General features: G+C 33.6%; 1 protein-coding gene across 1 annotated transcript in view; it reads right to left on the minus strand.

Moving 5' to 3' along the window:
• The window catches only part of CSMD1 (CUB and Sushi multiple domains 1), a 1,203,024-nt gene that overhangs the window by 138,137 nt on the left and 1,040,724 nt on the right, over positions 1 to 24,163 (minus strand). The window contains exons 38-41 of the mRNA XM_086744017.1: positions 12,950 to 13,068; positions 7,454 to 7,523; positions 5,018 to 5,134; positions 584 to 793 (exon numbers count right to left, since the gene is read on the minus strand). Coding sequence (XP_086600143.1) covers positions 584 to 793; positions 5,018 to 5,134; positions 7,454 to 7,523; positions 12,950 to 13,068 — 516 coding nt within the window. The remainder of the gene's footprint in view (positions 1 to 583; positions 794 to 5,017; positions 5,135 to 7,453; positions 7,524 to 12,949; positions 13,069 to 24,163) is intronic.

The raw sequence follows: 24,163 nt of genomic DNA on the forward strand, positions 1-24,163 counted from the left end.
GTCACTAATGGGTAAAAAACACACGCAAACAATGAAGAAAAAAGTCAACAGTAGAAGGCCAGAAAAAGTTAATGTGTTCAAATATTTAATATATGTATTTGAAAATACAGATATAGAATGTGTGCCATCTGGTGTCTTTTCATTTCCTGTTAATTTTCACGTAAGTCTAGGCTGCAAAGATATAACACACAAATTATAAAAAATTTCATCTGAATATTTAAAATAACTCATTCTGTATTTTGAAATCGTCATTCATTACACTAAATATAACAAGATTATATAAATTGGAAAACAAGACAGTGAGTATTAGCAGTGAGTAACAGTACGCCTTAATGGGATGGAAAGGGGTATCAGCTATGTGACCTTTGGCAAATGATATTACCCTGGCTTCAGGTTTTTACAGCAGTAAAATAAAGATTCCGATTCAATACAATTTCAGTTGTAAAAAAGTTCAGCCTATGGATTAAACAATCCACAGCTTTTAAAATACTATATAGTATACACCTAATATATTTTTAAATTAAAAAAAAAATTGTATTTTTCCTTTTTAACCATAAAGTTCGTTGTACTAGTTCCTACTTACCTTGGTATGTCAACTTAAATCCTTGCCTGTTTTCTGAGTGATCACTGTAAAAATGGACAAGTGTTTCATGAGTAGTACTTAGCAAGGGTGATGGGAGTTCCATTCCACTAAACTGGCCAATCACAGAGCTGGTGTGGTAAGGCCCATTCTGAATTTCAAGAAAATCATGGTTTGCTTCAGTAGAGAAATTCAGGAACTGAATATGTGCACCTGCAACATTAAGAAAGAAATATAAACCCTGGTTTTAATTTAACTCATATTGCTTAATGCTACAGCATGCAAATACAAAAAAAAAAAAAAAAGGTCATAATAACTGTTATTGGTATTTTAGTTACCAGTCAGAGTGGGATGGTTAAAGTAAGAAGATAGCCACTAAGTATTGCAAGAGTTGGAGCTTCCAATTTTTTGATTCCTAATAAATAGCACAGCCACATATGAAGGGATCAATGAAAGGAAGTCACAAAGTCAACAACTGGATATTTGTCAGGTTCCTAAACCAGCCAACAGAAACACTCAAGTGAGGGCCACAATACATATCCTGCTACATCATGGCATAGTCAGGACTCTGTCGAAAGAACATTACTGTAGCTGGGCCTGGCTCAGCTCATAAAGGCTCAGGATTAGCTTAGCATCCAGGAAGCTTACGAACAGAGTGACCTTTCAGAGGCAGAAGTTTACCTACCTAATTACAACTATTTATTCCACCCTGGTTTTCCTGACCCAGGTCACCTATATTTGCCTCCTCTTCCCTCCAGCTTGGGCCAGTGTGTCTTTAGAGCCATTCTACTCTGTATGCAGCACTATAAGATGCACTGAACTCCAGACTGGTACTTACTCTGGATCCGTTACCATAAACCCTCCCTGGAAACCAGGTAGTTGAACCAGGCCTTTCTCACAAAATGAAATGGAGAGAGATGACTCCCAAAATGCTGAACAGTGGAAAATACAAGCATAATCTCATGGGAAGAGCTATTTTTAATTGCTGACACTACTTCATGTAGACTAAGGACTTGGAATTCAGGCTTCTCAAATTATGTGTATATATCAAAAGAGAGATGGGGGATTAACCTCCTGGTTTGAAAGCCGAGTAGTACCAAGTCACTACTTGTGCAGTTGAACATTTGCAACTGCACTGCTTGGGCCTAACCTTGCTCTGGTACACTATGAAGAACTAGCTGGAATGGAATAAAAGAGAATTACTGAATAAGTCAAGAAAGCAGTGTGAAATATTCAATGCCTTAACTCTCTGCTTGATATTCTCATTGAGTAGTAGAGACATAGTCTTCCTTCCAGGTGAGTATCCTACAGATTAATCACCAGGGTGAGTTATTCACTCAATCTTGCTCTATATCTCATTGCTTTGGCTCTGTGGTTTGATATCTAATCACTTGTATAAAAGAGATTGTTTTTTTTTTTTTTCTACAGGAGAAACTAAATAAGCTAACGAATAACTTGATTGTTATAGAGCGCTCATAAGAATACAGAATATTTAGCTCTAGTACTTTCTCTGTCCTATGTAGAATGGGAGATATGAAAACAAGTATTTCAGCTGCTGAATAAGAAAACTTATTCCAATGCTATCAATAGAGAGGCACATACAGAACATACTGAAGTCCCAGTATCAGTCATTTCTTGTATCATGTCTGATATGGTTAGTCTGACTTGAGTGAAGTTATTAATTTTACAATGCTCTCGGGATTTAAGATGAGCACCAAGCCGCTTGGAAACATCTTTACTTCAGTATCAGCATGTAGTGGTTCCTACTGGAGATGGGATGTCAGCAGCATAGAAATTCTAAAGAATAGAGCAGCCACTTTAATTTAAGCCATTTTACTTATGTTGCTAAAGTGACAAGCAGATAATTGAATTTGACATATGAGTAGAGACCCAACGTCAGTGTTTAGGTTTTTATATAAAAGTAGCCAACTATTCTGAAGTAGTCTGATGAGTCATTGAGTACCTTCAAGTTTGAATCATTCTTATTTAACTACTGAGAAGGAATTTATAAGACTAATTGTAAATATTCAGTATAGAAGAGTTTTGTATTTTAAAAGTAAAAATTAGATACATTAGTAACAAAAAAAAAATTTAAACTGCCTAAACCAGCCACATTTTAAACATAAACATATTCTTTTCCTAAAGGTTTTTCAAAAATACTAATTTAAATTAGAGGACACACTGTATATATTACTCAAGTCTTAACTTACAATTGTCAATTTGATATGTCAAAGAACAAGTTTTCTACACTAAATAATTTCTTACATAAAATTATACAGAAAAAAAACCTGATAGCTACAGAAAATAAATCATTATCTCGTCAAACTATGATTATAATACTTACTGCTTCAATCTCAACAGGATTTCTTCTTTCATTTGAATAGACTCTAAATAACGAGAATTTCAACCTGAGCTAATCCTTTTACAAATGTTCAATTAGCAGCTACCTGAAATCATTGGAAAATCACAACTCACTTAAAAAGATGTACCTTCCATCTATTTAAAAAGTTTGGATTTTACTAGTGTCTTCTCTTACATGAACAGTATATTTTCATGTATTGAAGAGAGCACTATATTTTGGGATACTTTTAACTCTCACTATTTTATTGTTGGATTTTGTTTAAGCACACTTGTGTGCTTGCAGCAAGTCAGTAATATCATGGGCCTCATTAATATACAAAGTTTGAATAAATGCATGAGAATAAAGGAATACTTAATAAGAGATTACGTCACTGTGAAGTTAATTATTTCTGTGGAATTTAAATCAATCATTACATGTTCATGAGTGTCCTCTTGATCAGTTTTTGTGCACGGTGCTAATCTCTAACTCATTCAGTAACAGATTAAAAGCCTTCCAAAAAAATTCTGAAGCATTATTCAATTTTGGAAATATTTTATGCAATTCAGTTATTTCATTTATTTATTTTAACACAGTAGAATGAATGTAGATAAACAGCTCTTAGAGTACACAAGCTTATACATGTAATTAAAATAGTATCCAAGGTTTTGCAGTGGAAGTTGTCCATGAAACATCACCTCAATCAAAATTTCTAAACCTCGTGTAAAGACATTATCTGTGGATTGTTTGACAAAAACTTTGGGAAAAAGATCCCTGCAGCAACTTCATGGTTAAAAATGTCCTGTTCTAGTACTGTTGAAAGCAATGATACACCAATGGTATGAACACCTTGTACTTGTTAAATTTCTTGCCAAATAAAACCATAATATTTTCTATTTATAGGATTACCGCTACCAGAGACTTTCTGAGGTGCAAGAGGGATAATTACAGGATACAAGACACTCTTGTGTAACTAATTCATGAAATATTGTCTACATGGAAAAGCCTAAAGAAAAAGAGTAGCTTTGAGAAATATGAAAGGCTATTTTTAAAAGGTAGTATTGTAGTAACCTAATTAGGATGACATCACTCCAGAACAGTTGCTTATCATCTATATTTTCTGCAAATGTACCTGCAGAATGTGAAAATTAGCCAAATATTTCCTGTCTATGGTTGTCCTATGGCTACTAAAGCTGTCCATAACTATGATGGATCAGTTTTACCTGGTACGCATTGATAAGGGCACTATTCTACATAGTAGCATAGTATTTCTATAAATTAACTTATAAAAACACACTCTACGTAAGTAGTACATCTTAATACAAAAATCCCTACTATGAATGAATATGGAAAGCATGAAAAATAAATTCACTTCCAAAGATGAGTATAGTGAATTTAATAATAAGCTTTTAAAATTAATTTTCTTATTTGAGCACTAGCATTGAATTCACAATATGGAGCATAACGTTTCACAGCAAGAAAACTTACTCCTCTTTTATTTCTGATAATGACAGAATATTGTTTTTTATACATGCAGTTGTAGACCCCTTATTATCCATGATTACCTTCTCAATTTAATTATTATTTGTGAAAATGTCTTCTGTATAAAAATAGTTTTAATGCAAACCTAGAAAGTGTCTAAGTTGGCAACTGTTACTTGGAATTTGGAGTATAGTTTTAGAACATTTTTAATCAAATTCACAGGGCTAGAAATGAGGCTTGTCTATTTTCATAGAACATAAGAAATACCATTAAAAAGTCACTTCAGGACAATAAAAGGACATTAAACAAAAGATCACTAATTAATTTAGAAGTTACATCATATACTTCATCTGATATATCTTCATGCAGCAGATTTCATTTGCTCTGAAATCAGTTTCCAAGGCAGGTTGAGTTTTATAAATAACAAGCTGCTTTGACAAATATATATCTTTTTAATGGCCATTAATTTTCAAATCAAAAGGTAGCACATAATTATATATGGAGTTCACAATACATTCACCGGATAAAATCTATTTCATATCAGAATTAGAATATTCTTCTATATTTTTAAATCTAATGATTACAAATAATTGCTCTTCAAGTATAAGTTTACTTACCATATCCAATAGGCAATAAAATTTTCCATGTACAATCTAAGTTACTCGGGTAATTTCCAGGAAAACCTGGGCTCAGGATCACACCACGCATGTTTGTCAGTGTTCCACCACATTTAGCTATTAAAAATAAAAAGAAAGTAACTGTATCTTTTAATAATATTATTTCTTAACTCAAAAATGGATTTTCCCCATGACCCTCAAGCAGTGAAATATATCACAGTCAAAAGACTCCTCATTCAAAGCCAGGTTGGATGGGGCTCTGAGCAACCTGATCTAGCTGAAGATGTCCCTGCTCCTTGCAGGGGAGTTGGACTAGATGACCTTTAAAGGTCCCTTTCAACCCAAACTATTCTATGATTCTATAAGGAGAAAACAAGTAATTTGAGTTAGAGCAAAATGCTTACTTAACGCAATATGTTCACTGTGATTTTACTGTAAATGTGCAGTTGTACATACAGACTGGGTAACTCCTTGTCTCAGCTTGCCAATTAGGGTTAAAAACATGTGGTGCTATGTTAAGATAGGCTTCATAATCAGAGGAACAAATCTGGAATTAAAATGAATTGTAACAGTGATCCATGATGCAGCTGCAGATCTTCTAGTTAATATAGCTAAAAACACACATGAATTTAAAATAAACAAGAAAACAAAATCCACCATAGTTCTTTCTTTAATTCAGAAACAGGGTAGACTAGCTGCACAACAGAATTATTCTTTGCTTAATATCTGTACACTTATCTTCAGCAAATTCACATGTTTGGAGACTGAAAAGCCATTTGCAACATTTAGGATGCCATAAAGCTGAACTAAATATGTGAAGCAACTTGTAAATAAGTGTCTGAGTTCACAGCTTTGCTATGACAATAATAGGAAGGAAGAACAACTTCAAGAAATCAAATTAAGATCTTGTGATTTATATTTATTATTTGAGGAATCACTACTTTAAAGCCCATATGTCTTCATGCCAGGTATTACAGTGATGTGTGATCTGGTAACAGAATTGTGATCCTGTGTGTTGTGGTAATTGTACTGAAAAAAATGGAAATAATCTACTGCTTAGACCACACAAGAAATTAAGTCAAAATAGGAAGAACTCCAGTAAAAAGCTGAGATATCAGTCTCCAGTTTCTCAAATATCACTACTTCCTTGCAATGTTAAACACACTGTTTAGTGAAAATAACATATTTTAGTTTTCACTTCTAGAAAAATCAGCCTTTTAAGGGTTAGAGGTGGGGGAAGTCATGTTTTAAGGGTTTGTTTTCTTGGGGGTATTTTAGTTTCCAGGATAGCAAAATTTCATGAATTAAAGGGAAAAAAAAATAATCAATGAGTATAGCGTTTGCAAATAGGAACCATATTTAATATAGAAGGTGAAATATAAGATTAGCAAAAAACCTCCCTACTGCAACCCCAAAATACACCTTCCTGAATAAATTTTCCATTTACAAAATTTATTTAAACTGCACTACTTTCATATGAGTTAGAAGTGACTGCTTTTGTAGAAGTTGACAATACAAAATAATATATAAGCCCAACTTGACAAGGAATCTTTACAAACATTTCACATTAATATTGCTTGATATCATCCCAAGCTTTTAAATTGTCCTTGGATATTAACCTAAAAGTAACAGCTTTTGCTGACTGAATATTAAAGTTAAAAGCGTTCACTGAATAATGTATTTCAAAGCTGAAGCGACAGAATGTTATGATGGAGCTGTGCTTCTCTCCCCTCCATTCCTGCATTTTCTTGAAATAAGCACGCCAAAAGACATCAGAATCTTGACTCTCTTAAACTTTGTTTAATCAAGGAACAACACAACAGAACATGTTTGTTACCTACACAGGGAAAACTCATCTGTTGAGTAAGGTCTTAGCGTACTTAAACAGGAAATCCTTTCTAGCTTTGCTTTTTAACTCAGCACTGTTTAATGGCTTTCTCAGATGAAAAGAGCCAGCCTTTTCTGGATCTCTAAAGCTTTTTTTCATTTCACCACCCCTGAAGGCTTGGCTTCAGAACTGCTCTCCACTGCAGACACACTGCTTGCTTCTTTAAGAAGTCTCCTAGGCTCCCTGCATGACCTGTCTTGTTCTTGAGAAGGTTCTCCGAGCTGAGCATGCTGCAAAAGGAATGTGTTAACTTCCTCTCCCTTCTGAAGATTCAGCCTGATTTAAAGCAGCGTATTCAGGACAAGCTAAACAACAGTAAATATCTGTGTTTCCTCCTTCACACACTCTCACAGTATTTTTAAAAATAGCATACACACTACATATAAAGAAAAAATTTACTGTAATTTTTCCATATTTCGTAGATACAAATGGAAACTCAAAAATTTTTGAATGAACAGAAGTAAGCAAAGGAACAACAGACATGACAAAGCCAGGAATTTCTTCTGACTGATTTTCAGAACACACTGAAAACAAGTAAGTATCCATACCAATGCAGAGAGGAGATGGATAGTTCCAGCGTCGAACTGTTCCTGGCATACAAGAAATATGAGAACGGCCCTGTTTGGAAAGGGCAAAATATTAGATTACAGATACTCATTATGGGACTTCCCAGGAAGGGAGAGCTACAGAGGATCTCCTGGATCATCTTATCTGTGTCTTTTCATTGCCTTATAATTACTGTTATCTATTTGTTAAACTATGATCAAATACTTCAGGTTTTATGTTCTTATTTTTCTACTGGATAAATGTTGTAAAACAGTCTTCCTTTGAAGAAAGAAGTTGAAAAACTCTTCACATTTTTGACTAAATATAAGTCTGGTTACAAGACAGAAGCAGCTGACTCCATGCATTCATATGGTGAAATTGATTCACTCCCTATTTCAATTCCACGGTTCTCATCCACATTCTAAGCATATGAGTTCATTTTCAGGCTGCAATCTGAGTGAATCAACCATTGCTGTGAGCGAGTACCACAGACACAGAGAAGAATTTCTTCCACATCTGCTTGCTACAGAAGGTATGGATGTGGACCATGCCAAGACAATAATCCACAATAACCAGCAGACCTTGAACTGTCACACGGCCTCACAACATCAGCCACTGAATACAGGCAACATCCTGGCAGATAGCCACAAAACTACAAGCGCCTCTCTATTCACCTGTCATGTTTAATTTACTTTGCCTATTTTTAAGAAAGATCACAAGAAACAAGCAGAATCAATGTGGTAGCTGCAAGTCAAAAATGACACGGCTGTAATCTGCTAAGCCTAATTCCTTATACTTCAGGGTGTCTGCCCAGGACTGACTGCAAAATGCTCGCAGCTTTGCTTGCACTGGTAGCAGTTCAAGATGAAAACTTAAAAGCAGCACAGAAGAAAAAAAAAAAAAAAAAAAAAAAAAAAAAAAAGACATTTCTGTCCTCTGAGGAACTTGGATTATGCATTCTGCTGTTGGAATGTGAAAGCTGAATAAACCCACAGGAGCAAAGGAGTTTGATATAAAGACTGAGACATGGGACTGAGAACAACGTTTAGTTCCTGTTTAATCATTTGCATATACAAACTTGGGCAAGTCATTTAACATCTCTTTATTTTCGTCAAGTGTATTAAGAGTCTAATACTTAGTAAGGTAGCACATTTTATCAATATAATATGAAGACTTATTTAAACATTATTTGTCCATAGCAATCAAATACTCATAAAAATAAGAAAAAAAAGAAAGAATAAGTAAACTACAGTAAAGGAAAATCCATTTGATTAAATTGCTTCTGCATCATCATTAATAAAGTTCACATAGCATTGTATGGAATAAAACTACTTTAATTAACCATTTAGTTAAATATATTTAACCAATCAGCCTCTGAAAGACAAACTGACGCATTTCCAAAAAATGGCTCGGGAAAAAAACCCCAAACAGTTTGATTATGAAAAATTAAACTAGTCCTTTTTTCTTATAAAAATACTACAAATTGATAACAATTCAAAAAAGTACTTTTTTTTTTTTAAAGGAACTATTTTATTTAAAAGAAAACTGTGCACGTACTTATTGTGTCATCTTAGTTACCTGCAAAATGGATGAGGTTTTGAATAATTTACTTAACGCAGTATTCTCTGTTTTATTTTATCCTCTCTCCTTAGTCTTCTATGATTGCATGTCTCTGATGTGAGTCAGAAGGAAGCCATAATTTAACTACCACAGCCAGGAAAAAAGAAAGTAAAACGGCCTATAAAAGATCTTTTGAAAAATAAAATGAAATTATTCCTCTGGCTTCAAGCCTCTTCCCAACAAGAGCACACTCTGATTTCAGTCTTTTAAAGTCCTCTCCTGGGGGAAGACACTTAATCCTACAGCTAGCAATTACCTTTCTTACGCATCTCCAGGTAGTAGTTTGAGCTCTATGACTTTTCTGGTAAGTCTCCATTATTAACTAATCCACACCTGATTGTTATTGCTAGCTGTGAATATGTTCTCTAAAGACTGAGGGTAAATTCACAGCTAGAGTGAAAAAAAAAAATTAAAAAAGATTCTGTAAAGTTACGCTGAGCTATACTTGTTGAATAGCAAATATACTGCGCCTTGTAGAACCTTATTTTTGTTATTTCTTTTTAATTTGCAGCCATTTTTACTTGCCCTCTCTGAGCAACAGACTATACATACATGTATATGCACTTTCTTACACCATAGAAATTCTCATTAATATCTTGAAAAGATTCAAACTCTTTTATATTGAATTTGGATATTGAAGGTCTTCTGTTTTACACTTTAGACAAGATCATGAAATGAGTTTTTATGGAAGTCAGATTCCACAGCTAAAATCAAATTTGTGTATGTATGGAAACAGAGGTAAGAAGTACAGTTAAGGAACAGTATGTTCTGAAGTTTTAAGAAAGTATTTCATTATAGAATCCCTGTAAGTAAAAAACCAAAAGTGCAGTTAGTCATATTCAAAGACTACAGAAAAGATCTATATAAAGACAAAAGATGTCTTGTGGTTTTGTGATAGTGATATACACAGTGTATTAAGGTTTAGCATTAACACAGATCAGTTTCTTATATGCAGATCTCTTTCTCACAAATACATGATTATACCAATATTATATTTATGAACTCCCATTTCCGATTTTTTTCTGTGTAAAAATAGACCCAAAACATCAAGTCAGGGTTAACATCATGTATCTTCAAAACATTTCCTGTACTTGTTCCAACTACTTCGAAAGTATTGCTATTCTACTGTTACCTCACCATCTCAGTGGTACTATTTTAAGTACTGACAGAAAATTCAATGATGCTGTACCTTAAGCATTCATCTATTTCTAATCTATATAATAAAAATGGAATCATCACCTTTTTTCATATGCAAAATTCAGATGTTTCATAGTTGAAAAAGTAGGGAGAGAAGAGTGTTCACACAGTTTAAAGTTAGATACCCATTTTAACCTTTTTATATCCTAATCAGTGAAGAAAGACAATACTTTCAGAATAAGGTACCTGTCCTAACACAAAATCTTAGTATGAATCAGCCCTTGGAGGTGTATGGCTGTTTATCTCTAGTGTCACAATGAGAGCCTAAACACCTGATCCACATTAGATAGCTGGCTTTTAGAAGGAATAAATTAGATTAGATGCTATTCCACCTCCAGAGGATGAAATTAGTATAGGGTAAGTTTTTCACTTTTTGCTGTCAGATCACTGTTATAAACTTACTCAACAATCAGATGTTCATCTATATATATTTCAGTCTTAAAGGCTCAGAAGCTGTGGCCTGGACCACAGCAAAGAGGTGCTAAGCACCTATTAGCAATTAGATGAACAGCAACTATATGACAGCCCTATCAGCACCACTATCAGATCCTGATCGTTTCACCATAGGGTGGAACTGGATAAAAATACATATAGAATTCCAAACAGGTTTTCAACAAATATTCAATATAGGAATCTTTCTCAAAGAAGCAAGAAAGATAATACTTTTCATTTAACCCAGCAACTCTTAAAATAAGATCATATTTATTGTTGTGTAACCAAGTTTATTATAGAAATAGAGTGTCCTGAGTCTAGGGATTAATAATAAATTTATCTCAATGCATACAAAATAGGGCTATAAGAACATATAAGCTACATCTATAGTAGTGGAAGTGCCTGGGCTTGTTTTCTAGCCTTGAGGACAAATGCACATTCTTTTGTATATCTACCCTCTCAGCTTTTTCCTTCTGAATTCACCTCCAAAACAAAGTGTCATGATGCAAACTGCCTATCAGGAATAGTCTCTAACTTGTGATAATTGCTGAACTGTAATATTTCGCCTAGGCCAAAAGTATGCTAGCACTCTGTTCTAACAAATTAATATCACCGAAGATCAAAATTCAGTTCCCATAACTTTGCCTTGGCTATAGTAACATAGATGTATCTGTAGAATATGGCATTTTATCATATATTTAGTTTAATGCTACTTTGAAATAGACAAAGGTTAATGGTTCATTAATAGCCTTTAGATAGAAGTCAGAATCTATTTAAGAGTCAAGCTTTAATGACAGAAAGTTCTTTTGAAGGGACCATATAATGAAAATATTATATTAAATCTCTCTTTTTTTTACTGATATTACTGCTACTTACAAAGGATACTGTAAGGGAAAGATGAAATAGGGAAAATAAAGTTAATAAAGTCCAAAAGTTAAACGTTTTATACCAGTGGGTATTTTCAAAATAATAATAAATTTTCCTTTGATGGAAAGAGAAAAACTTAAGTAGTTTTTATATGAACAATCCTCAAACCATTAACTGAGCAGCGAGTGCTCAGGATGGGTAGAGTAGGCCCTATCGTGCACAAGTCTTGCATCTTTTCTAACTAGTAGGATACTTGTATAACATAATCTTTTTTTTTTTTTGCAATGGATATGAGATGCTTCTGATACAGGCTGTTTCAAGTCATGCTATAAATGTAAAGAGCATGAATTAGGTTAAAGACTTGACCCTGTATCTGTAATATGTGACCGAAAAGGTAAGTATGTTGCTGATTGCCTAGAGAGTCTTTTCAAGTGCAAGTGTTCCCACAGCGAGCCTAGAGCTAAGATATTCAGTCTGCATCTTGTCTGAATTTTAGGAGAATGGTAAGGAATACTGAAACCAAAAAATAAGTCTGTATATGCTGAGAAAGAACTGTTTTGGCAAACATCAGATAAGGTGCCATGACTTTATCCTTCTCTGGAGCACAGCTGTGATGCTTTGTTTTCTCTGATACAGTGGTATGCTTTTGCATTGTCTTGAGCGGGACCTATTACCACTCAAAAGATTCTGAACTCAGATGTTTTCACTGTATTGCATCAGTAGTGGAATATACGCAAATCACTTAGAGGAATTAATGAGGGAAGAAAAAACCTTTCAGTCTTAGATTTACATAGTGCTGTACCATTTACAAACAGGAGCTCAATAACGTCTTCCATGTCACACCACTAGTGAGGGAACAGTGAACATCCTCAATCTGTGAACTAATTTGTAATATTTAATTCCTTGAAATATTTTTAGGAGTAGATTTAGCATGAATAAAATTTGCTTTAGCAATTAAATTCCAGAATTTCTGAGCAGAATATGAAATCCCACGATGAATTTCTACCACTGTGGTTAAAATTTCACTTAGAGGAACCACTTCCAAAAATGGAAAAACACAGTACAGTTTCAATAAGCATAGTACTAAAATAATTTTCTAGAGAAAACACTTTAACCATGTTATTTCCTTGTCCATTTTGATTTTACTACTCGATGGTATGTAGATGTAGGACAAGATTTACCAGGCCAGATTTACTAATGGCCAGACACGCTTCACATTCATAGCTTTATAATGTGAGAGTACTTACATAGGGTCTACTTAAATCACCTGTATGGACACACTACAGACTCTTCATTAAAACAGTTTTTGTGAGGGTCTATTGCCATTTTGTTGCAATTACTCCACAGTGTATAATTCAAAGAAAAAAGAAAGAAAGAAATACCTGTAACGTATATCCTGGCTCACACTGAAATGACAAAACATCATTCACCATATATCTATCTCCTGATTTGATCCCATTGCTAGGAATTACTGGTTCTGGACAGGCAGCAAGGCCTACAGCTGAGAAAAGTAAACACAAAAATTGAAAAAACACAGATAAATGGACAACAGCTCTTCATTGATATTCTCTGCTCTAATTAATTATTTCCACAGCATTGGTTTACTTGAGAACATTAATTAAAAATTGATTTCAACATTAAACTTAAATTTTATTTAAAACATAGCATTTTCCATAACTGCCCTGTGGAATACAAATGGTCTGAATGAAACACAAAGATTATATACTGTTATACTGTGACTGTACCAATTACTATGTCGTGTTGCTATCACATACTATGCCATTTTATTGTCTTCAACCAGTATGGTAATTCTAGTATATTAAACAGCCTTTTAGTTAAGTTTTGGGTTTTTTTTTTCTTTTCTTATCCCTGTGAAGGAAAAGGAAAGAGAAAGAGGGAATATACTTTATGCACATTCTCTCTTTTCAGCAATAGATGAGTAGAACTACTGAGGTTAGGTGGTAGAGCCTTTTGGAAGAGCAGTTAAAGTCCAAGGGTGTTCCTTATGTTTAGACAACTCAATTGAGTATAAAGAAGTTCACACATTTGAAATTTAGTACTCTTAACCCAAAACTTTATCTTTCCATAGGTGTGACAGGACAGTCTGTTCTTTATTTTAAAGCCAGGTGTTAGCAAATAGAAGATTAGCTTTACAAAGATTCTCCATTATTGGTAATGTCTCCAATATTTCCACCTAAACTTGGCAACTTGAAGTACTAGCTTCTGCTTTTTGTAAGCGCATATCACTGCTTTTTTCTCCTTGAGTGCTTATCTAAGGAGTTTGTTAGTACAACTGAAAATAAAATATCAGCTCTACTATCTAAGCTAAAATGCTCCAAATGAACAAGACAGTTAAGAAACTGCTGATTAGATTCAATAATCCTATGTTTTTAAGATTTTATTTGCAAACAGAAGGACCAACAGAATTTGTTTGATGGTTTATGGTCTGATGACAGAATCTCATTCCCCTTACTAAAAACTTTATTTGAAGTCAAAAATAAATTTAAAATGTGTGATCTTAATCATAAAATAATTTATTAATTAAGTTACTACTGAAACATAAATATGTAACTGCTATACTTTATTAAAATATGTGTACGAGCCAGAACAGAAAGGAAATTATTGTCACAATGTGTGAGAAAAAAAATCTTCAGAATTTATTAGCACAAAATTCTGTAAAAATCAGACAAAAATAATACTTTCCTGATACTGTGTGTGATACCATGTGTCCTTCAGTTCACTTGTATGAAAGAATAACTGTCTAAATGCTACAACCCTCACTGTCTGCTAACCCCTTTGGTGACAGTAATTGCAACTTGACAGAGCGTTTAGTATAGAAAGTACATTATATTTGGCTTTATTCTGATATCTGACATTTTGAAGTCTGTTGTCCCAGATGGTTCAACGTGAAACAATATCTGATATTATTCACTGAGACCCTAGTCTTTCTACAGAAATACAATTTTCTTTCAGATAATGCTGGTTACACATTTTGGTACAGACAGGGTTTTAACTCTATGCCCTAAACCTTTATGTATCTGCTTTTCATGACTTAAATGTAAATGCCTTACAAATCCTGAACACCCACATAAGAATTTTGAGTTTCTCACCCTCTACAGTCATTTTTTTGCAGCTCAAGGTTTAGTTGAAGTAAATATACTTCTCCTAATGAAGCACACAGAAGTTCAAAACATCTTTTATATTTTCACCTGAAATTGTGACAGCTAAGCCTTTTTTTTTTTTTTTTCTTTCGTGGAAATACATTCCATAATCCTGTAAGTTCTTTCTAGTCCTGTGCCCTTGAGTCTTACTACATTGTCCTTTTTTCAGGAATGAACTTCGACAATGGCAAGCCATTCTAATGCTGAGTGACTGCTATCAAAGTATGAAGTGCAGTCTTCATAACAACTGAAGCAAAAGTTATTAAACTAAATATTTTCTAATTAGCACATAAAGAATTATTTAATAGTTGAAAGCTCCAACATCTCCTTGAAGTACTTTGTGTACTGGAATGTATAATTTAGGAAACCAGCTAAATGTGCTTTAAAGATTTTCAGCAATTTCTACTACAGAATTTACAAATATTAATGTTCTACCAATATCAACTTCCAAATGATCTTATGGTGACTTCATGTGGCCACTAAGGACTTCACGTGTAGTGTCATTATGTGTACTGTGATGTCCCAAATAGGCATAAGTATATAATAATGAACTTCAATGGTTTTAGTTTTGCTGCAGTTTCCGAGTATCACTTTTTTGGTCGACCACTCTGTATTCCACAATACCATAAATGTATCTATGTCTGGAAAATTTCTTTGGGTATAGGTACTAAATAGCTGTGATCTGCATCCACACAAACTCTCTGTTTGCTCCAATACTAAGTCAAGGGTAATATGTTATTTGAGTAATTCAAACTACAGGATAAAGACTGTTGTTTATTGATTTGAGAATCCAGTGTTCAAATACCATTTAAGTGAATCAAGCCTTATTTCTGCATTTCCTTATCATTCTCATTCTTGAACAGAAAATGAAATTTAAAAAAGATCTGCTCCAAACTCACTACTATTAAATAAGTAAGAACCTAAAAGATATTTTAACTAAATTGCTTATAGATAGCAATGTACTTGCTGAATTCTGTGAATATAAATTTGAAGTTCCCTTCCTGTCTTCAAGAAATTTGTATTTTGGTTGAACTCAGCATTCCTGTGTGTTATGAATTACAGGCCTGCAGTCTTAATCTATATGAATAGTTACTTTTGCACTATTTTTTGAGTCATAGGAACAGTTTTATAACAGTGACTGCATAGCAATACTGATAATGTGCTTGTAATATAGCTCTTTTTATCATTAGTTAAATAGCATACAGAATTTAAATAGACTATGATCAAAAGAAAATCTTCAAAGTCATTTTCTGTGGAACTGTTAGATACAGTATTACACTACGTATTTTATCTTTAACAGATTCGAATAACTTGGTAAAAACTTCTTTCTGGTAGCTGCTTATACTCAGTATATACCACTTCTTTCGTCTGATGATACAACTTATAATATGGAATATTCTGTCAGAATATCAGAAAACTTTACACAAAACCTGCTCATAATTTACTTTATTTTATATACCTGACATTAAGAAACAATGTTACCTCCCCAAAAGCAAAGAGAAAGTTTCATACAGTCAAATACTGTTCTGAAATCTCAACTTCATCATTCTAATAATTACATAATACTGGCCTGGTTTAGTTATCTGAATAGTTTACTCAGTACTGGTCCAAAAATCTAAAGAATGTTTGAGAGAAAGCAAACAAAATCTCTTATCTGGGGACAAACTAGAGAACTTAAATATTCAGAGACTTTGAAATATATTAAACTAGATGGTGTGTGAACAGTCAGTAATAAAGGAAAAACATGTTAAATGTCAAGTTCAAGCAATGAAAAAAGGACAAGGATTACCTAGTGCACACTCTTCAGAGCTCAGCTTCTGCTATGCAGTACAAGAGAGAACATATCAATGTCAAGAATGATAACCCTCCCCCTGACTTTCTTCCACTTACTGCCTGCTAAATACTTTCTTGGCTCCACCTTGGCATAAGACAAATATGCCTCACTTCCATAATTATATACATGTCTACAATTACTTCAAATTCTGTCCAAACATCACTGCCATTGCTGACAGAAAGAAAATCCTTGCTGGCATATTTGACAATGTGAATGCCCATTAGTGTCCATTTCAGAAAGCTGCAAACTGAACAACACAAGAATTTCTTGACAGCTTGACCAAAAGTCATCAGGCTTTTTCTTTTTTTTTCTGATTCCTCCCTCCTACCTTTATGTGGCCAACTGAAACATATTGTTCTTTATTATATCATCAAGCTGCAGTGAATTGTTTTTTCCATTTTGACGATGGTGTATATCAAAACGCAAGCTGACCCTTTCAAAACTGCATGCTTCAGACACCAGCCTAGAAAACGCATTTACCTCAATGAATTACCACAAGACGGGTCAGATTTATGTCAGTAGCTAGTAACTTGTATGAATATACTGATAGGATCAGGATCTGCTAAATTAAAAATGGCATATTTATGAAAAAGAAAAGATCACTGCATTGAAGAGCCACATTAAAGACCGAACTGCATGAAAGATCTTAATCTAGACCTTCAAAAAACAATATGCTACTTAGAAGAATATATTTTCCTCCCTGCTAGTCTGATTTTTATCTTTGAATTTATTAGAGATCGTATGATAGAGAAGTATTACAAAAGATAGCCATTGTTCTCCAGTCGCCTTACCAATGAATCCATTATTTCAGCTCCTGAGAACCTTTAGCACTTGAAAATATGCAACAGAAAAGCTTCAGAAAGGGGGCAGTAATTAGAAGTAAGCTTATGTTCTCACATATATTACATCATATTGGTATAGCAGTAAAACAAAAGCTTACAAAAAGAATGATGCTAAATTGTGCCACATATCCTAATTAAAAGTAATAAGGCTATATGAAATAAAATATTGATTGCATAAAACAGGATTTTTACTGAAATATTTTAATTCTGATCGCTGCATTTGGATATATTCATACATACACTTAGAGACATTTGTGACCTAAACCTACATGTCTATATTCATCATATATTCAGTTCTTACTAAAACAAACCTGACTTCAACTGAGAGGTTCAAGCAGCATGCTGTATGAACAAACACTCATTATTTCCAGAAAATATTGAAACTACTACTGAATTAATAAATGAGATTCTAAGACCAAGATTGAAACATTAGTGCTCACAAATGCAATTGAATTAAACAGGTCCATTTCTAAACCATACTGTTTGAATAGCTGTTTCCTTTGTTCATTAAGATTGAAAGTAATTCAATCAAATAGCAGGAATATTTATTCTTCCTACTGTTGTACACATTAGAAATGCAACAAAGCACATTTTGATTGGACTTACTGGCGGTTGTGAAAGTAATTTTATTATTTACCACAGTTTGGGGGGGGAAGGGGCCATGCATATCAAGGATGAGTTTAAATTATTAATTCATGTATTTTCTGCAGTTCTGTTGCATATTTTACTGCTTTGTTTCTCACCATAGGTTACTGCAACCAGTTTAACACACAGAACCCTCCTGAACAAGAAACAACGCCACACAGTGCTCTCAACAATACTTACAATTATGTTATGACCAGAATGAATTTTTTGTAAGACACTGATCAATTATTTCTTTTAATTTGAGTGAGTTTGTGTATCTGACTCTAAAAATAAAAAAAAAATAAAAAAAAACCCCAAAAAATAAAACCTCCAAAGAAACAAAGGAAAAAACTCATCTAAGTCATCAATTTGACCATACTATATACAATGAGTATGACCACTCAACTTGGCCTCCCAACTCATATTTACAGTCTTAATCATAGAATCATAGAATGGTTAGGGTTGGAAGGGACCTTCAAAGGTCATCTAGTCCAACCCCCCTGCAAGGAGCAGGGACATCCCTGACTAGATCAGGTTGCTCAGAGCCTCATCCAGCCTGGCCTTGAACATTTCCAGGGATGGGGCCTCCACCACCTTTCTGGGCAACCTGTTCCAGTGTTCTATAACTCGCATTGTAAAAAAATTTTTCCTAATTTCTAATCTAAATCTACCCCCCTCTATTTTAAAACCATTACCTCTCGTCCTATCGCAACAGGCCCTACTAAACAGCCTTTCCCCATCTTTCTTGTAGGCCCCCTTCAGGTACTGGAAGACCACTACCAGGTCTCCCCGGAGCCTCCTCTTCTCCAGGCTGAACAGCCCCAACTCTCTCAGCCTGTCCTCATAAGCGAGGTGCTCCAGCCCTTTTATCATCTTCGTGGCCCTTCTCTGGACCTTCTCCAACTGGTCCATGTCCTTCTTGTGCTGGGGGCTCCAGAACTGGACACAGTACTCCAGGTGGGAGTACTGACTCACACAAACACATACTAAAGTAAATGACAAAATTATATTATTCACCAGAAGACTTGTGGATTTTTGAAGGCTACAAAGGGAACACATACACTGCCTAGATTAGATATGAACTTAGGTTTGCAGGGGCAGACTGCCCAGATCCTTCTCATTAAAATAAAGACATACATAGAAAGGACACACAAATGGAGAGGGCAAGAGAAAGACACATTGCTAAAAGGAATACAAAATTTCAAGAAATAAAACAATACTTATTCAATTATTTAAGTTATCTTGAAATATTTAGGATTTTTTAAAAAAGCTGTCATCAGTGGCTGAAGCTTTTATAAAGTATTTAGGAAGTTGTATAAGCTTATTTTAAAACAGCAGTATACAGTGTGCAACATAAGCTATGTAATCAAATGATAACAAACTAAATATATTTTACCGAAATAGAGCTGTTTTCCCTAACACACTGATCTAAAACCAGGCATGCTTATAACATTTACACTGGTGAAAATAATTTTTTCAGTAGAAACTCTCATCCATTTATTCTAAAATAAATGGCAATGTACAATTTCTATTCTAGAGAAATAATTTATATTCTGGATATATAATTTAGTAGTCACTTAAGGACACTCTGTTGCTCCTTGGAATTTCTTCTGGGATGAAGGGAATTTTCCTACATGATTCTCATTTCCTAATGTAATTATGAAGACTCTTTTTATATAATGACATCAGACGTCTGCAGGATTCTCGAATGGTTAGTTTAGAGCAGTTTTACCTAATACTCTAATTCAAAATGTATGCTAGATAAAACACTATTAGGTCCACTTTGTCTCCTCTATCCCTGTTGTAGCCTGCTGATGCAAGATTTGAAGTTATTTGGACTTGATGTGATCAGCAGCTACTTATTGTGAATTGGTGTTTTTCTGGTAATATCTACAGTTGGAAAGCTAATCGTCTTCATTGTAATTCCTAAAAGTCTTCTCACTAGAGAAGAAATTATATTAAAATAAAAGGCCATTCCTTCAATGTTCCAGGACTAACACTCTCTGACATACTGAGTGTTTCCATAGGAAGAGTTTTAGTGGTTTTAGTTCTAATAATTTATCATTCTTGCTAATCAAGGAATAAAAAGTACATAGCAACTTTCATTACACTTCCTGTTCATGTAATATTTTCTATTCACCCTCAATTTTTATTTTTAAAAAGCTCATTTACTTAAATAATCTTTTTGAAATGTTTTAAATATTTTAGGACTAAGCACTAAACCTGGTTGCCAAATTAAAAGAAATAATAAAAGATGCAATACACTGTGAAATGTGAAAAAATTATTTGCAAAATTTTTACCTTATGAAAATTATTACAACTTTCTCAACTGCAAAGATGAATTGCTTTTTCTCTTTCCAAATTACTTATATTTAAACCCGTATTAAAGGATCCAGTGTTCAGAATCCAATTTCAACTAATGCTAACTGGGAACTATACACCTGTAGCAGGAGAAAACTCTAAGACTGTATACTATGAGGGATGTAGGTAGCCATGAAGTTTAATATTTTAGTTTATTATTCTGGAAAATAAAATTAAGCCATGATCTCTGTGGATTTCACTGAAATCTGATGAAAAATTAGAATAACTGTGAATTTTTATTGTCAGTTTTGACTGACAGCAATTGATTGCAATTGATTGCTCAAGAAAATAGCTTCGTGATCAAAGCCATTTCCCTTCCACAAAAGAGTAGGAACTATATAGAAGTACTTTTGGATTCATAAAAGCATTACTAAAATACTAAAATAAGCATAGCTATAAAACAAATACTTCCAGTAGAATAAATATTAAATTTTAATCAGGGTCACAGAAGACCCATCAAATTTCTACAGCAAAATACTTCAAAGAAGCACAAAATAACCAAGTAGAAAATGAAGTTGAAAGTGTGCCCACCAATTTTAGTTCTCTGAGAACTAGCTAAAATATATATTTTGGAGCCTTTCTTCTCTATGAACTTTCTGTCTATCCATAGGTAAAACAATATTAAATAACTTAACCTCTGCATTGCTGAAAAGTGCCATGCTGGAGATTTTTTAAATACATAAATACATATTAATTCTGGTTTGCTTGCATGATTATGTTGTTGCCATTTATTATTTTTACTTTTTCTTTTCTTTTACACAACTAAGGGACAGCTTTTCAGCTCATAGAAACTGGCATAATTCTGTTGTTTTTTAAAAATGAATCAATATTGATATTAACTCTTACTTATTGACAATATTTCCCCACAATTCTGTGTTCACTCTTCCTCTCTCTAATCTACTGTATCCCCTCAGCTTGCTTTCTGATCAGGAAACATTATATAAATCTCTTTCTCAAAATCAGTCATTCACCTTTGAGATACTATTTTTTCCTGTATGTCACTTAATTTTCTTTTGTTGTGACTACATAAAATAAAAGAGAAGTGCTACAATAAACAGCAGAACAGATAAATGGAGAAGGTGGCCTTCCTTACTGCAGAGTCCAGAAGCCATTGCTCTTCCTCTATCCTAAATGCAGACAAAGTGAAAGAAGACAATAAAGTGGATTTCTGCAAAGCAGCTACTGACAACTTACAAAAAGTAAAAGCAAAGGCCATTGTTACCTGCAGTGATTTGAACCCACATTGCTTTTACTCAGAGTAATATCCTTATCATGGAGTACAAAGACAATTTCAGCAAAGACGACAAACTCCCAAACTCCCTTTAGAATTCCATTCTATAAACTTTTAAAACACATATTTGAACAAGAAATGAAAACTATGTACCCAGTTAAGTATCATGACCAATTGCCTACATGCTACATAAATCCAAGTACAGCTCTCCTCTCAGTGTACACATGAAAGACAGGTCTCTGTCCTTACAACAGTAGTGTGTTATTTATACACCTGATCTTAGTGCTCTACTACTTTTTACAAAATATTTAAATATCAGCTGAACCTGAATGATCAACCATTTTTTCCTGGTAATTAGAATGCTGATACAAATCCTGCTGCAGCTCCTTAGTTTGCCCTATTAAGTAGAACAGCCTTAAAAGTAGATATGGAGGACCCCTATCAAGACTACTGAGAAACTCAAATTTATGACAGAAAATGAAAGAATTCAAGTGAGGCCTCTTATACTATAGCTGAATGTTACAGCTGCAAAGCATTTTATTTAAAGACTATGAATGCAGCCCTCCTTTTCATTTGCTTTTATAAAAACTATCTAACACTCTAACATAGCATTTTATGTTGAATGGTTTTTTTCCCAGACACCAGACATTTTTGTGTTTACAGTAGCAGGAGTTGTCTTTAGTAAGACAACCTCTCAACAAAAGAACATTTTTATTCCAAATTTTAGATTGACATCTGAACCAAAGGTATTTATTTTTCTAATGCTGCTTCAAACAATAAGTGACCAAATGATCAGAGGCTTCAGAATTCACAATCAAGCACTAGCAGTATTTGCATCTTGTTACACAGAAAAGTATTTCCTTCTTCGGTTCTTTCTTGATCTAAAAAGACGACTGCTCAATATAAAACAGTAAATTCTTGCTGTGGGGATTTGGTCAGTTTCTGTATTCAGAGACACACACAGATGTACTGTACTCCTGCTAGCTCTGCAGAGACCATAGCCACAGAAGAAAGGAAATTATTCTTTCCTGACAGACTACCAACAGAATAGTTAACTAAGCTCTGAATTCTGAATGTTGCTACCTTGACTTGAACTGAGTTACACTTCTAAAACACCCTGGCCTTGAAATATTGGCACCACTGAAGTCAACAGAGGCTTTAACAGAGTACAGTTGTGAAACCGGCAATTAAGAGACAAACAAAAGCATAAATTCAAGTGACCTTGCATGCTCCCAAACACTTTTTACTTGTTAACAGAACAATTTTTTTTTTTTTTCAGGAGTCACAAGGATAATAAAAATGATACAGTAAAAGATAAAAATTGAACTTCAAAATGTTCACTGTACAGCAACTTCCCAGAATAAATTCATACTTCTCTGTACTCATATGAAAATACACTTTCATTGGAGGTCAAGGGGAAAGGCCTGGGGAGGAAAATAGGCTGACCAATTGAGGAGGAGGGCTCTCCAGATTAAAAAAAAAATAAGAAAAAAAAAAAAAAAAAAAAAGAGAGAAATTTTTCAAAATAGAAGAGTCTAAAAAAAAATTCCTGAAGAAGTAATAGTCATATTTGCATTCTCCATCACCATTAGAATGATTGTATTAAAAAAATACTACAACATGATTGCATATAAATGCTTGAAATAAACAGGAGACTAAATTAAAACATAACACTACCTTATGGATTATGTTTAGTTTAAACTATTTGCTACGAGCTCAAAATCCATTCTTTCAAAATTCTGTACATATTCATATTTTACAAAATTTTTAATCTCAATCCTAAATAGAGCTTATTAAAGATCATTTACGTGTTTGGTTACTTATGTGTAGTTGTTAAAAAGATGAACAATATTAACACTTTTAGACATTAATATTGGAATGCATGTAATACAAAAATGAACTCAATTTTCAAGAAAATTCTTAAATGCCCTTTGTAAGAAAATAGAGCATGTTCACATTAAAAAGTTAAATAGGATTTACTTTGTGACCTTCATCAAAGCATTCATGAGACTGTTAATGCATCATCACATTATTTTTTTAAAGACTAGAATATTCCTGGCCATAGCTATTTCCAATTAAAAGTAATACCATGCAAACATATGTACTGAATTTACTATTATTTTACAGTATTTAAAGTTATTGAGAGAGGTAATAATAGAAACATGCATGTTTTAATTAAATATTATGTGAGGTAATCCACTGATGTTTATAACACCAAACCACTGTATTTTAGAACCAAGCTGCCCACAAAACATATAAAAAGTTGATATATAGCAGAATTCGTCATTTAACTTTTTAGGTTATTCTGTTCATGCTACCAGTGATTTACCAGCATACCTGTAGTGTTTTCTTGTAGCTTTGAGATTATAACAGTTTTGGGTTTTTTTTTTCCATTATAGCAACTTTTTGAGGAAAAAGAATTTGAAGAAAATAAAAGAACAGCAAGAAATAAATATATGGATGTATAAAAAGGAAAAAAAAATGTGCTAATCTGTTCTGGTTTTATCTATTTCCAAGCAGTGAAACTAACTCTTACTTTTTTT

Source organism: Chlamydotis macqueenii, chromosome 3 (assembly GCF_036417535.1).
Source record: "Chlamydotis macqueenii isolate bChlMac1 chromosome 3, bChlMac1.mat, whole genome shotgun sequence".
In the NCBI taxonomy this organism is placed as follows: Eukaryota; Metazoa; Chordata; class Aves; order Otidiformes; family Otididae; genus Chlamydotis; species Chlamydotis macqueenii.